The 14,832-nt window shown below is 31.8% G+C and overlaps 2 protein-coding genes across 5 annotated transcripts; one reads left to right on the plus strand and one right to left on the minus strand.

Annotated features, from left to right (window-relative positions):
• The first annotated feature begins 3,418 nt into the window (after positions 1-3,418).
• Positions 3,419-10,528, plus strand: LOC125066554 (juvenile hormone esterase-like). Of its 4 annotated transcripts, none has more exons than XM_047674675.1 (5): positions 3,419-3,484; positions 7,513-7,692; positions 8,040-8,178; positions 8,878-10,172; positions 10,252-10,528. In XM_047674675.1, exons 3-5 carry the CDS (start codon positions 8,053-8,055, stop codon positions 10,409-10,411), a joined length of 1,581 nt encoding a protein of 526 aa, XP_047530631.1. In that variant the 5' UTR covers positions 3,419-3,484; positions 7,513-7,692; positions 8,040-8,052; the 3' UTR covers positions 10,412-10,528. The 4 variants fall into 4 exon arrangements, with proteins under 4 accessions (XP_047530631.1, XP_047530629.1, XP_047530630.1 ...); XM_047674673.1 differs by having other exon boundaries at positions 7,513-7,685; XM_047674674.1 differs by lacking the exon at positions 3,419-3,484 and having other exon boundaries at positions 7,506-7,685.
• On the minus strand, positions 10,464-13,689 carry LOC125066582 (splicing factor U2af 38 kDa subunit). The gene is made up of 5 exons (XM_047674714.1): positions 13,435-13,689; positions 13,070-13,224; positions 12,689-12,846; positions 12,100-12,299; positions 10,464-11,348 (listed from the first exon to the last, which is right to left on the minus strand). The coding sequence occupies exons 1-5, from the start codon at positions 13,476-13,478 to the stop codon at positions 11,222-11,224; spliced, it is 684 nt and encodes a 227-aa protein (XP_047530670.1). The 5' UTR covers positions 13,479-13,689; the 3' UTR covers positions 10,464-11,221.
• Between the last annotated feature and the right edge of the window lie 1,143 nt (positions 13,690-14,832).

A 14,832-nucleotide genomic window follows, 5' to 3' on the forward strand; every position in this document is an offset into this window, starting at 1 on the left:
AAAAAAACATACAATTAAAAACATACCACCTCAATTTCTGAATTAAAATACTAAAATTTATAATATTAATACAAATATATAATTTCATTGACATAACATATTATATGATAAAATAAAATATCAATTAAATGTCCATATTTAAATAAACTGTAATAAAATAAGATGCAAAACCAATATTGTTAAATGCTAGTTTCGTTTTATTTGCATAGAAGGATAAAATAGATGAATAAATAAACCGGTTATTGCACGAAAAGTCATTGAGCCCGTTGAATTCTCCAAGAACGCGTCATCCATTGTGCCGGTGTTAAAGTCCAATAGTCCGAGATAGTCAGTCTGTGTCCTAATTATTATTTTATTAATCTAAACATGTCCGACCTGACCGATTTTCCCCGCCGCTGAAGTAGATGCGCAAATCATAATCCGACGGTTTGGCAAATTCGACACAACCAGATACTTAAGGCCCAATTTACGAGTACGTTCTATACGAATCATGAGAAAGCTAACGGCTGAATCTAGGAAAGTAAAATTTTAGCTTATCCGGTTGAAAAATCTATACGAATTTTTAAAACTGAATATATATGAATATATATGCCTTTTCTATTTTTTCCTCCTACTTAGTTTGATGTGTGATCTAACGAAGACATGAAAGTAGCATATTTGAGTACACATAGCGGAAAAAGAAACAGCAATCTATAAAAAATTATACTCTTAGCGTATTCCTCTTTAATAAATTATAATTTATTCACAATACCTATACCCTTAATTTATTCACAAATATTTCAATTCAATTAAATAGGCTATCCACCATGCTCTAAATACTCGATTTATTTAAAGCATTAAATTAAAAATTTAAATTAATACTGCACTGAAAATTTAAATCAAAATTTATTAAAAATCAGTTATTTTCGAAAAAGCTATATAATTTATTTGTAATATTTTCGTAGCTAAAAGAAAACACTTTAAGCTATGAAACATTCATAAAAATGGATTATGGACAGATGAAATACATTAGAAATATAGTGTTAAATATATCAATCAAATCTCAACAAATTCCTACATTCAATATAGAAGCATTTCACTTACTTATTGATTGTCAAATTAAACACTACAAAGAAATTTAGATATACTACCACTAATCAATAAATAATACAATTTTCAGTGACGCCGTTTCAAAATTACGACCTTTTATGCCAATTTGTCTACTTACCTAAAATATGCATAGGTTTAGAAATGATTTTATTCCAATACTAATAATTATCCTGCAAAGTATATGGACAACAATCGATAAAATTTTTGAAGTTGACAGAGTCGAAACATATTCAATTCAAATTATATCTAGTTATCGAACAGGATCGCCTGTCAAACCAGTTTCCAAACTCGAGTTGCAGCTGTGATGTCTTGCCAATTAGGTCCTACTATTGAGCTAGAACATAGTCTTGAGGAACCAAAACGTCAAAATAGCCGGTAGTGCTTGACGCATAGAATTAATATAACAAGTTATATATATTTCGGTGACTTGACTTACCTAAGTCATTCTAATATTAGTGGTGTCGTCGTGGCTGAGTAGTACGGGGCAACAAAGATTAGACCTCAGAATACAAGTTACGACTGTTATGAGTTACATCCAAAGTATTGGCTGATATTAAGAGACTGTACGTAACGATATAGCTAGCTTTATTTTGTCAGAAAAATAGGTCGTAGCGCACAATCATATAAATTTCTGGTAAACAAATATATCATAACAGCTATCTGTGTAATTGATGTATTATATAAATAAATAAAAATAAATCATGCCCCGCTAACGTATAATTAGACACGAGATTATGAGGAGGAAGAGGATAACAGAGGAGCACTCGTGCAATGTAACTAAATGTTTGGAACTATTATAGTACACTTTAGCACTATAATATTTATAGCTGTTCTCCGTTGCGAATCCGCCGTGACCGAAATCCGTCAGGAGTATATCACAATTGATCATCGGTATTCGTTACAAAATGTATTAGGTAATAATTAGGGTCTTCTTCACTTCGGCTTAAATTGATTTTATTCCTTACATCAGAATCATTTATTTTCAGTTATGAATTATTTATTATCATTATTAGGCTACGTATAATTAATTATTTAGTTTTATTAACTTATTGATTCCCTCAATTCATAATTATTATACAAACTTATTCGTTATTGGTCCTACAAATACCTTCTGGCGTACTGTTAATATAATAGATCAAGCTAAAGAGATTTTCGTACAGAGAATTTGACAAGTCTTTAATAAATTGATATGTTCATAACGATGTTATAATTTATTTAGTAATAAAGGTCATAGAGGCATTATACAGAAATAATTTTCCCTCTCTTATGATTATTATGTTGTATTCGAAAAAAGCTAACCAGTTGACACATTGAGTAGAATATAATATAACCCGTTCCCATAGGATGGGAGAGTTGCTGAAACTACAAAGAGGTGACATCATCTCGTGTAGGATTTGTCTTCTCTTTGTTACTAGTATCGCTGTAATAGAAATTTTATACAAATTAATTTAATAAAGTCGATATAAATATCGACTTCAATAAAATAATTTTATTATCAATTCGGTTATATTTTCAGCTGTACGTACATTTAACAATACTGAGTGGTTGTTTTCCCAGTATGTATAAAAATAAAGTGTCATAGGCTGGAATTGATAGAATGCAATACAGTTAAGTCCACCCTTTGTATAATCAAATAATTTAACAATAGAGTATATAATCATCAAATACTGACTCTGGATAATCAAATGGAACAAAATTATGCCTCCGTAGTAGTCAGATTTAGAGGCCTGAATGCCCTGGGACAAAAAAATAATTTCCAAATAAATTGAACATTTCTTTAAGCAATATGTTTAGATAGTTAAACTAGAATAGATAGAATATGGATCCGCTCATCGTATTTAAATATGCGACTACGATTTGAGCCCCTAATGAAAATCAGCAACATTCACTGCTATACAGACGACAGCCGTAAATACCTTATACATCGGTTGAATTATCAACGATCAAGATCTTTCCGTCCTGCTTGATTGGCTTGGCTTTGCATAGAGGTATTGGATTACTCGGCATCTTCTACCGCATTTTTCATGAAGAATGTTCCGAGGGATTGTTTAGATTAATCCCACCGGCAGAATTTCACCTTCAGATATCGCGTCAAAATTTCTTATTTCACCCACACCACCTAGATGTCGGCAAATCCACAAAAGTGCGATTTTAAAGGCGTTTTTTGACTCGCACAACCAATCTGTAGATTTGATAGTCGTATTCGGTAAAATTCATAATCAGTCCATCACTAGTCACAAATTAATTTTATAGACACACTAAAGCAGATAGCAGCACTACTGCAGATAGCATAAATTATCTTCCTAGATTATAAGATAAAATGTACCTCGCCATTATATGGTTTCAGTATAATTTTAGTCAGTATTAGCTAATTCAGTATTGTGATAATCTCAAAGTAAGTACTTAATTCATTATTATAAAAAATATTTTTTTTATTTATATTATATGAGGCTGAGTAAAATGATATAAATTATAATAGCTGCTGCGCATAGGCTAATCCTCTTTTGAAGTTAGCAGAATACGGTCGTAAAAAGATTTTTGTCTCACAATGTGTGCTAATAAGAAACGAAACCTTTTTTTTATATTTCCTTACTGAAAAAAACTTAATATTATAAATACATTAAGCTTATAATATCAGATGATGAGAAGACCTAAAACATACCAACGGTTTGGTTTGTAACATATGTATATATTGGAAGTAGTTTTAGGCGTGAAATAAGACTATCAATACCGTTGTTTTTAAATAAATAAGGCAACTATCACGACTAAGGTACTCTGACGACATGAACAATTTTATGTCTATAAGTAACTGTACTACTTAGACAAATAGTTTTTTTTTTCTTTTTAATGGCAAACCGTTCTCGCGTTTTCGTATGAAGTCACTTCTTAATTCCAAAATCGGAAAATAATATCCAAAAATAAAAACATGGTAAGCTCGCTCGTTAATTTAACGAATACATTATCAAAGCCAAAGTCTACTAAATAATTAAGCGCTTTACACTTGCTTAATTAGTATCAAAAATATGCTACCTCGGAAAAGAATACCTCAGACCTAGAAATAATGTACGATAAAAAGTCAGCTGGATTATATTTATGGTTTTCATATTAAAAACTTTGGTATATAATAACAAAAAATATATAGTAATAATATTTGACTACCACATGAACTAACTAACCCATTTTATTATAGTAACATTACTAATCCAGTCTAGTCTATTACTTAATCAAGTAATAGACATCACAAGTTATAATATATATGGTATACGTTCCTGATTTGTGTTTATTAAACTTATGGATGTTGGTATGTTACTTCTTAATTCCAAAATCGGAAAATAAGTATGAAGTCACTTCTTAATTCCAAAATCGGAAAATAATATCCAAAAATAAAAACATGGTAAGCTCGCTCGTTAATTTAACGAATACATTATCAAAGCTAAAGTCTACTAAATAATTAAGCGCTTTACACTTGCTTAATTATTATCAAAAATATGCTACCTCGGAAAAGAATACCTCAGACCTAGAAATAATGTACGAGAAAAAGTCAGCTGGATTATATTTATGGTTTTCATATTAAAAACTTTGGTATATAATAACAAAAAATATATAGTAATAATATTTGACTACCACATGAACTAACTAACCCATTTTATTATAGTAACATTACTAATCCAGTCTAGTCTATTACTTAATCAAGTAATAGACATCACAAGTTATAATATATATGGTATACGTTCCTGATTTGTGTTTATTAAACTTATGGATGTTGGTATGTTACAGATTACAGTTTTTGAGAAATATTTTAACGTTTTACGAACATACAAAGGTAAACAATATTAAATTTATATCGAAAAGCGATTGTCATTTTTTTATATCTTTACATGTTAATGAATGTTTAAGCCCCAGTTGATATGCGGAGATAGCTCTCTTCTGCATGATGAAATCTTATTATTTATATCAGGGGTATGACCCCAGGGTAAAAGACTATTGGATATAACACAGTGGAAATAATTGAATGTATTTTAAGCGAGCCGTGTCTAACTCGGTTTTGTCTCATTTTGTTTACCCTGAATACTGCGAAGTCGTGTCTCGCAAATCTATTAATAGGAGAGCCCCATTGAAGTTCAGAATTCATGGAGTGTCATTGTCATACAATACTATTTTGATTTTGTTAAGATAATGCATATCATTTATATATATGAAGAAAATAAATAGATTAAGAATAGATTCCTGGGTGAATTCTTTATTAACTAGAGCTCTGGAAGATCACTTTCTGTTTATTCGATAAAATATTCGAATCCTTATAAATAAATTGGCTCAGGTACATAAATAGCACTGCAATAGGTATGAGCATAATTAAGGCAACTACTGTATAAAGGTAGGTAATCAGTGTAAATACGGATGTAGAGCAACCATAAAACTACCTATTAGTAAAACGATTTTGTTCATTTTCTGATTTACATATTAATAATAATCTTAGAAATATTTTTTTACAACTACACATATCTGTCTAGCAAAATTAATAAGTAATGCTATTATTATTAGAATACTTTTAGACTGGGTCCACAGAGGACTATTTTGGCGCTTGCTTTCATTGTCACCGAAAAATTTAATAGTGACGACCTAGCAGTATTTTTTTAACTTAAAAAAAGCTTTCGACTCTGTAACCGCCTTTCTACAGAGGCTAGAAGATATTGGAGTAAAGGGCATGCCCCAGTGAACTTACGCACGTAGTTAAAATAGGTAAAGTCAGCAAATCAGAGGAAATGGTAACGTTTGGAGTCGGAGAAGGAAGTATCTTCAGTCAGTTTATTGCTCGTTTATATTAATAGTTTCAGCAATATGAAGTTCGATGGCGCCCATATATATATATCTGCAATATTCTGCTGCTGATGTGCTGATAATGTTGTTGTCTTTGCTGGTAAAACTTGGAACAGCGTTCTAAAACTGCAAAGAGAACTTGCAACTAATCTAACCCTAAACATAACAACAAATCTTATTTGTTTCACTAAGTGTATTCTTACCCTAACATTAATATCGCAATTACTAACAATTAACTAACTAGCACTAACTATTTTATCTAGTCATAACATACGATCAAAGGCTTTCATGGTACAAGTTCTATGCCCGTTAGGAAATTAATTTGGAAAAAAAACTAAGAGGATGTGAAAGCCATGTTACACTGTTCAAAACTGAGATCAGTCGAACACACTTTAGTCAGTTAAATATGCTGTACCACAGCGTATTCCGATCCCAAGATGTAGTTGTTGGGTTGACTAAATCTGACTTCACATACACAATACATGTGTGGGTGTGTGTGAACCACACATACATATCATGTAACACAAAAATTGTCTAAATGGTAAAGGTAAGTTCTCGCTACCGGCAATAGACATTAAACTGTCTCAGTCAACACAAACCGGAATACAACAATACTAAGTATTTCTGTTTGGATATATGATGATTAGTTCCTACCCTACAACTACAACAACAACGTCAATTCAACGTCAATTTGCAAGCCAGACGGGCTTGCAAAAAGACGTATTTGTAGGTCTTATTGCAAGCCAAAATTAGAATATTCTTATAGAAAGAAGAACGTAAATATTAGATAGCTCATGCAAATTATTGTATTTTATTGTAAAAAAATACTTTATTATCTTATTTGTTCTTTATTACCTACATATACGAAAGTGCCGGTTCAGTGTATGTATAAATGGTAATAAATGATAGCGATCATTGACAATTTTGATGATAGAAATTAAATTTTGATAAAAAAGCAATAACACACTATCAAAAATAAATCGAGCTAAACTTACCGTTAATTTAATCCAATTACTGCTGTTAATTATAATTATACACACATATACGACACGGTAACATTTTCTGTAGACATATTAGTGATTGACTTAGGTATTAATAGGTTAAGCTAATCAGTATATGTTTATATGTAACATGCTTCTCCTTGCCTTCGCTTTTGGTTCCTGGCAGAATAAAATATAGCCTACCCAACTCGTATGTGTCAAAGGAGCTGACTAAGAATGCTATCAGGGTGTTAATAACTCTTATGTTAGCGAAAAACTGCACCAGCACTAGCATTGCCGAGGAAAGTGGACCTTAGGCCGTAAATCTATCAAATCCTGATTCAAGGATGTACTGGTTTATCATAACAGCATGTATGGATAATTGTTCGATTTTCTGTTCATTTACATCATTGAAAAAATTAGGTATCGGATTAAAGTATGTATATTAGATAGATTAATATTTAGGTAAATTGAACAGACAAAAAGGTAGCACCCTCCTAACATATGTGCTCAAGTTCGCGCTGCTGCGACAACGATCTGGCTCGGTAGGATTCAGATCGCTCTCTACCCCTAAGGGGAGTCCCACCGATTTCGAACGAGTTGATTCGAACTTCTCCTCTTATAGGGGATAAGGAGCCGCCTGGGACCCTTGACTTGATTCTCGTCTCTCTTCTCCCCCGAGGAGTGTTCTGGCTCGGGATGTTCTGTTCGCACGACGCTCCGCATGCACTGATGGAGGAGGCAGCTGTTGTATCTTTATAAAGTTTTAAATTTACCTGAATGGTGGTAATACGATAGGTTAGAGGTATATTCAAATTATAAGATTAATGAGACTAATAATATCAATTTATAATCGTGTATTTTTTTTTATTACCATTACAAGTCAAATGCTGCGCATTAAAACTGTTTTCAAAATTAATTTCCTTATAAATAAAAAGTCATTTTGCTTCTGCTCGCGCTAAATGATAAGAAACTGGTATTATATCTAAACATATGGAAATATAAAGATTATTTGATCGATTGCTCACTTGCGACATAGATACATAAATTGTCAGTATATAAAACTTGCAAGGTTATCAAAATGGTTTGTTTGGCAACAGACCAAATTATGGTAACTGGTGATATAATTGCTTAAAACATTAAATGTTACAGAATAATTCTAAAAATGGCAGTTACAACAATTGAACAAGGAAAGATAAAAGGAGTTCTGTGTGACAGTAAAAATGGCACATACTATGCGTTTAAAGGAATTCCATATGCAAAGCCGCCGCTCGGACCATTAAGATTCAAGGTATGCCAGTATTCATAACAAAACATCAACATTCGATAGTTGATTTATCATTTATGGATTCGAGACACACCACTAATTTGTTTTTAACCTAACCATACAGCCCAACTTCGGATGTGACCTATTCAAGATATTACCTAATACGAAATGTATATATAATAATATACCATAACCATTTTGACCCTACCTAATTAATTTAATGCTTTATTTAAGTAATAATTAATATTTTCAAATTACAATATTTTATATTGTACTTAATATATCGCTATTAAATATGCTTTTAATTAATAGGGCGCCGAATCCGAGACCTAATTATCAATAACTAGCGACTCGCCCCGGCTCACCCGCTGCAATTTATTGATGAAAGAAAACGATAATGTTAAAAATAAATTCTACGAGTGTCATTTTTTTAGAAATGATTAACTCTACATAAAAACAAATAAATTTTACCTCTTTATAAATATATATTAATATAAATAAGAACGTGTTTTGACGATGTTGTTATTCAATTGTATATCATATCTAAGCATATAGCTTATTAATGTTTATAAAGTACATATAATATTATATAATATAAGTACTTACGTACCTGTTTCCGTCCTCGTTTATCGAACTTTCAACACACAACAATAGTTATCCACACTTTATTTTAAGTTTTATTTTCATATAACCCGTAAATATATTTTTTATCGTATATAACAGGCTCCGCAACCCCCAGAGTCATGGAAAGGTATTCGGGACGCATCAGAGCATGGACCTGTGTGCCCTCAATTTAACGAACGTTTACAAAGTATCGAGACTGGCAGCGAAGATTGTCTTTACCTTAATGTATATTCTAAATCAGTCCGACCCACTTCTCCCATGCCCGTGATGGTATGGATTCACGGAGGAGCTTATTACACGGGATCTGGAAACTCTGATTTCTATGGCCCTGATTTTTTTATGAAGCATGACGTTATCCTGGTAACATTTAATTACCGATTGGAAGTCCTTGGATTTTTATGTCTTGATAATGAAGAGGTACCTGGTAACGCAGGTTTAAAAGATCAAGTGGCTGCGCTGCGATGGGTTAAAAATAACATAAGTGCGTTTGGAGGTGATACAAATAACATTACGATCTTCGGCTGCAGTGCTGGCGCTGCATCGGTTTCATTTCATTTAATTTCTAAAATGAGCAATGGATTGTTCAACAAAGCAATATGTCAAAGCGGCGTTTGTCTTAATGACTGGGCCTACAGTATATACGGTCTTCAGCGAGCGTTTCAACTAGGGAGATTGTTAGGTAAAGACACCGAAGATACGACAGAGTTATTGGAATTCTTAAGAAATGTCCCAGTGTCTTCATTAGTCAATATTAAATTGCCCTTGGTCGAAACTAATCACAGAGATATCACAGACAGCATATTTTTCGCGCCTGTTATTGAAAAATCTGATCTGAAAGTTGAAAAATTTATCACTGAATCTCCAATTGATCTTGTTAAAAGAGGAAGTTTCGCAAAAGTACCTCTAATTGTTGGGTATACCTCGGGAGAAGGAATAGAGTTAGGAAAAAGTTTTCCTGCAACTTTAGATTTTCTAACAACTTTAGGCGCTGTGGTACCGAGAGAACTAAAACTAAAATTCGATACAGAAAAATTAAAGGACGCTGATGATAAAATTCGCAACTTTTATTTTAAGGGCAAACAACTAAATGCAGACATGATTAAAGAGGTAGTTAATTTGGAAACGGACAAGCTGTTCGCGTACAATGTTACTAGATTCGCACGTTATTACAAATTTTTCACCTCTATGCCCGTGTATTTATATAAAATGACGGTTGAAACGGAACGAAATTTTACTAAAAAAGTATATAAAATGGAATTTATACCTGGAGTTTGTCACGCAGACGACCTCCCGTACCTTTTTCACATTACCTGTTTTGATATTCCATTGACAAAGGAATCGAAACGTGTTGTAGAACAATTCGTCCAATTATGGTATAACTTTGCTTCAACGGGGTACGTGTCCGATACAAGTACTTTTGTTATGTACACTACATACATCACAGAAACATATATATCTTTTATTTTCTTCTAGAAATCCAACATCAACAAACGTTGGCGTTGAGTGGAAACAGTTTACGGATAAAGAACGACAGTGCCTCATCATAGACAAGACACTAAAATGTATTTTGAATATTGATGCAGAGAATATGAATTTATGGGAAAATATTTTCGAAGAAACTGGATTGCTTTGAATTTGTTTTTAAATCTAATAAAATGCTTGTAATGTAATAATGATTCAAGTGGTAATATGAAAACCATCATCTAATTTTTATTGACATATTAACAAATCATTTTATATCTTACATTATACTTGAATTAAAAAAAAAATACCCTTTAGTGGAATATACTTATAATGAACTTAATACATTGTAGTTGTTTTAATAGCTGTTAAATTGTATGATATTATAGTGTGTACTGCAAAACCGTAATCTTAATGAAATTTGTGAATAATTTATTTCTATGATTTTAAGTTATTCTGTTTTGAAACAAGTAAATAAAAGTGTTATACGAAAACATACATATCTATTTTTCTCCTAAATTTATAATATCAAGATCATTTTGCACGCCTCAAAGCGAACCAAAGAACTCTTGCTCTATTCTTGGTTTTTTCACTGATAGTTACTATTATAAATTTTTAATTCACTATTCGGCTTCTTTAAGGATATTGCAGTATACATATACATCAACCCAACATCGCTAACGGAAGAATAAAAATTTTCTGCATACAAACAATCTTACTTGAAACATTTCAAAATTTTAAATGTTTATAATCAAAAAATTTGTAAAGAATTTCACCTATGGGTAAACACTGAATACAAATCGTCGTGTTAATTGTGCGCTTTAACCTGTTGGACATAACTTTTAGAATTACCTCTATAATCTATATACTTAGATACATCAGTACAATGCAATAAACGTGTTCACAATAGGATTCCCGTTATACATGTAAATATCTAAAGAGCTATGATAGGAAAAGCGCACAAGTTATCAGATGTATTGAATTAGTATCGTCCGGAGCGCGAGTTGCGCGGCGGCTCGCGGCGGCGCTCACGCGAGCGCGAGCGGCGGCGGCGGTCGCGCGAGCGGCTGCGCGAGCGGCGCCCTCCTTTGCGTCGCGCGTACAGGTATCTGAAAAACAGAGTTTATTCATATTTCCTTTGCCTTCCAGAAGTGAAGTATTCGAAAACATATTCTATTCTCATAGTATTAGGTCTATATGTATGAAAAAGCCGTTTTTATGAAATAGGTTAATGTCATTTTTCCTATATATTATTTATTTCTAACAATCACAGAAGCACTCTGCATGGATGCCAACACAGTAGCAGTTTATTGGTGGCACTTTCTTGAAGAAATTAGTTTGGACAGGAGGCAACTAATTTTTATTGCCTCTCAAATTTTTTTTTTCATGCCAAGAAGTTATCCTAATTCTGAAAAGTAACAGTCTGTAGGCACAAGGACTGTAGAGTGTCACGCGTGATGGACATCTTCTACTCGAGCTCTTGGTTACAGTCTGCTGTGCATAGGTCACATGTTGTCAAGAGTGATTGACCAAAACAGATTAGTGATGTGCGAGGTTCTCCATAATTGTATTCAGTTGTTCACATCACATCTGATCACTGCAGATCAGTAATTCTTGTCTCGCTAGCAGTCATTGACTTCATGGGGCACCTTTCAATTTGTCAAGCTTTCTTACCTTGCCAAATTGACACAAATAGACCAATATTGTTTTGATGCCAACACAGGTACATTGAGATTCATCAAACAAAATACAGCAATTTCAAAAAGACCAATTATTATGGATTATCAGAATCATCTGATCTCTCATCATCATCAAATAATCTTTAACCAATTCAATGTTATAAAATTTTAGTATCATTACCTCCGAAGCTCCCTTGAAATAGGTTTAAGGTGCATAAAATTGCAAAAACCACTCCGTGTACACTCTCCCATCTCATACTGGCGGCAGCATGCCTCACGGAAATCTGTCACAGGTGAAAGCTCTGCATATACAGGCCGACCACCAAACCAACGGTTGTTAAGATCATTAACAGCCTTCTCTGCATCTTCTTCCCGGCGAAACTGAAATCATTTAACAATAATAAAACTTTATTCCAAAACAGTTTTTATATATTACATACAGCATTACAGTCCTATTTTCTGAAGTATAGTCTATACTAATCATAGATTTCCAAATCATTTTCTAACTTTAAATTAATCCAAACCATGATTGCACAAGTGTGTTTGGATTTGTGTGTATATTATTTATATACCAATAAGTAAATGATTGCCACCACTACAAAATTATGGAACACTTTTAAAATAACATTTTTTTTTTAAGGTTATTTATTTATAGAAACAACATTTTAAATAAAAAAAAAAACTATTTACTATCAAATAATCTAAAAGAAATGTTGAGAATTGTTTATGATTTTATCCTTTCAATTAATAACTTGATAATATCATTTTACCTTAATGTAAACATTTCCAACTAGGTGATCTCCAAGATTGTCACAAACATTCATTTCTTCTATTTCACCATATTTATCTTCACACTCCACAAATACGTCTTCAAAGAAATTATCATAATGCTCTTGCATCTCCTCGTCGGACACATTTGCCACAACCACTAAAACATATTTATTTTTTAGCCAAACACATTGCATAATCTATTATAATAAAATAAAACTATGAAAAAAAAAATATTCTAAAAATATAAATGATGTGAGTAAAAGTTCATAGCTTTGGATAAAGAAGATCTCTTGGAAAAGTCTATGAGAAATATTGTATGTAATAAAAATATTTTTTTACAATAAGATTACTGTGTAAGGAAACTAAAAAAAGATACTTACAGTGACTACCATCCGCAGATTTAGCAGAATTTTGAGGATTCACATACAAATTTTGTAACAAAACTGTTTGAGAGAAAGTTGGCTTATTATGAATTCTTGAACACCGATCCCCATGTCGACAAGCTCCAATTTTAAAGTAAAAGGAGCAATTGACTCTGTTAACAAAACATTTTATAACAATATTAACTTAAAGATAAATAATAACGTATTTAATATAGTGTTCTCGACATCTTTACTAAAAACAACATAACCTTAAAGACAACAATGGAAACTAGGTGCCGAAAAACATTAAATCAATATCTTTGATTAATTAAATCTCAAAAGGTTTGCAGTTTAGTTAGTAATTTTGTAATACAACTACTTACTTGTCTTTTTCAGTACCAAATATAGCCGCCAAATACTCGGCCATGTTAGTAAAATTATAACAACATACAAATTTGTCTTAATATTAATATGAGTTTGTCTTAAATAACAATAAATGATTCAATTCCACATATAATCGAACATAAGTAACTCATATCAATAACTTTTAAACCATATAATCTACTTCAATCAAATTGGAACTAAAAACTATTTACTTAATTTCACATTCGCCATTACGGCCATTAATGCCAGCGTCGGGACTCAGACAGTGATGCCACCTCCTACAGAATTTTCCCCATTGAAACAACTTTAAGTTCTCCTAAATGTCGATTAAAAACTTTTGTATTTAGCTTGAGTTCAAATATAAATATAAAAGATACAAGTAATAAAAAAAGAGCTAATCTATTTATGATGGTGTATTTTACACATGTACATATATTAATTTAAGATCTAATAATAACAATGAAATTAAACATTTTTTATTTCCTAACATTTATTTCCTCAAATTTAGTTTTTTTTAACGTTTCTCTTTTTTTCTTCGCTATTTTCTTGTTTCATTATTTTTAGCTTTAATATATTTTGTTTTGTTAATTTTCTCCCCAAAATAGAATTCTCCCCTAAATTCCTCGTGCATCTTGATTCCCCCCAGTATTAGGGCGAAAATCCCCAAGTAGGCATCACTGACCTCGAAAGCTGACTGGGGCGGGGGAGGGTGGCGATCCAAGATACTTCACTATCCACAGATTATATTATTGTTAAATTGAACATTTTTATACATATACATGTTGTTTATTATATACAACAAAATGAAACCACAGCTACCAGCCAATAGCCATAATAACTTTCATTAATATCAACTTCATCATTTGGTCAAAGACTTTCATCGAAAAGCTATTAGCTTTATTTAACCTACTTATAAATGCAGCAAATTACATTTAACAAAATTTCCTACAAATAAATTAGAAGGTAGATAATGTTATCAAAAGCTGTATTTGAAACAAGCTTAGTGCTTATTATATACAATAGTATTAATATGTGAACAAACAGTATACAATCACTTCGTTTTATATATGAATACATAAATAAATGATATCAAAGAAAGATTGCACATGGTTACATTTCTGTTTTTTGAAGTCACATTAAATGCTCGTTATAGAAAAACGATTAATCGATTTGAGATTATTGTAAGAACTTCGAGGATTCGAAAGTAATGATAGAATGGAGTGAGAAATTTATAAGTTTAATTAAATACTTAGTAAACATGTACAGGTGTGCGCAAATATTAAAAAACTCGCGAAAATGATCTTTATATCAATCATAAAAGCTAAATAATTATATCAAAACATTTTTTGACGTTCATACGTCAAAACAGTTGGCTTCGACTGTTTTTTTAATTGGCA

The sequence above is a fragment of the Vanessa atalanta genome, chromosome 9, assembly GCF_905147765.1.
Source record: "Vanessa atalanta chromosome 9, ilVanAtal1.2, whole genome shotgun sequence".
NCBI classification, from domain to species: domain Eukaryota; kingdom Metazoa; phylum Arthropoda; class Insecta; order Lepidoptera; family Nymphalidae; genus Vanessa; species Vanessa atalanta.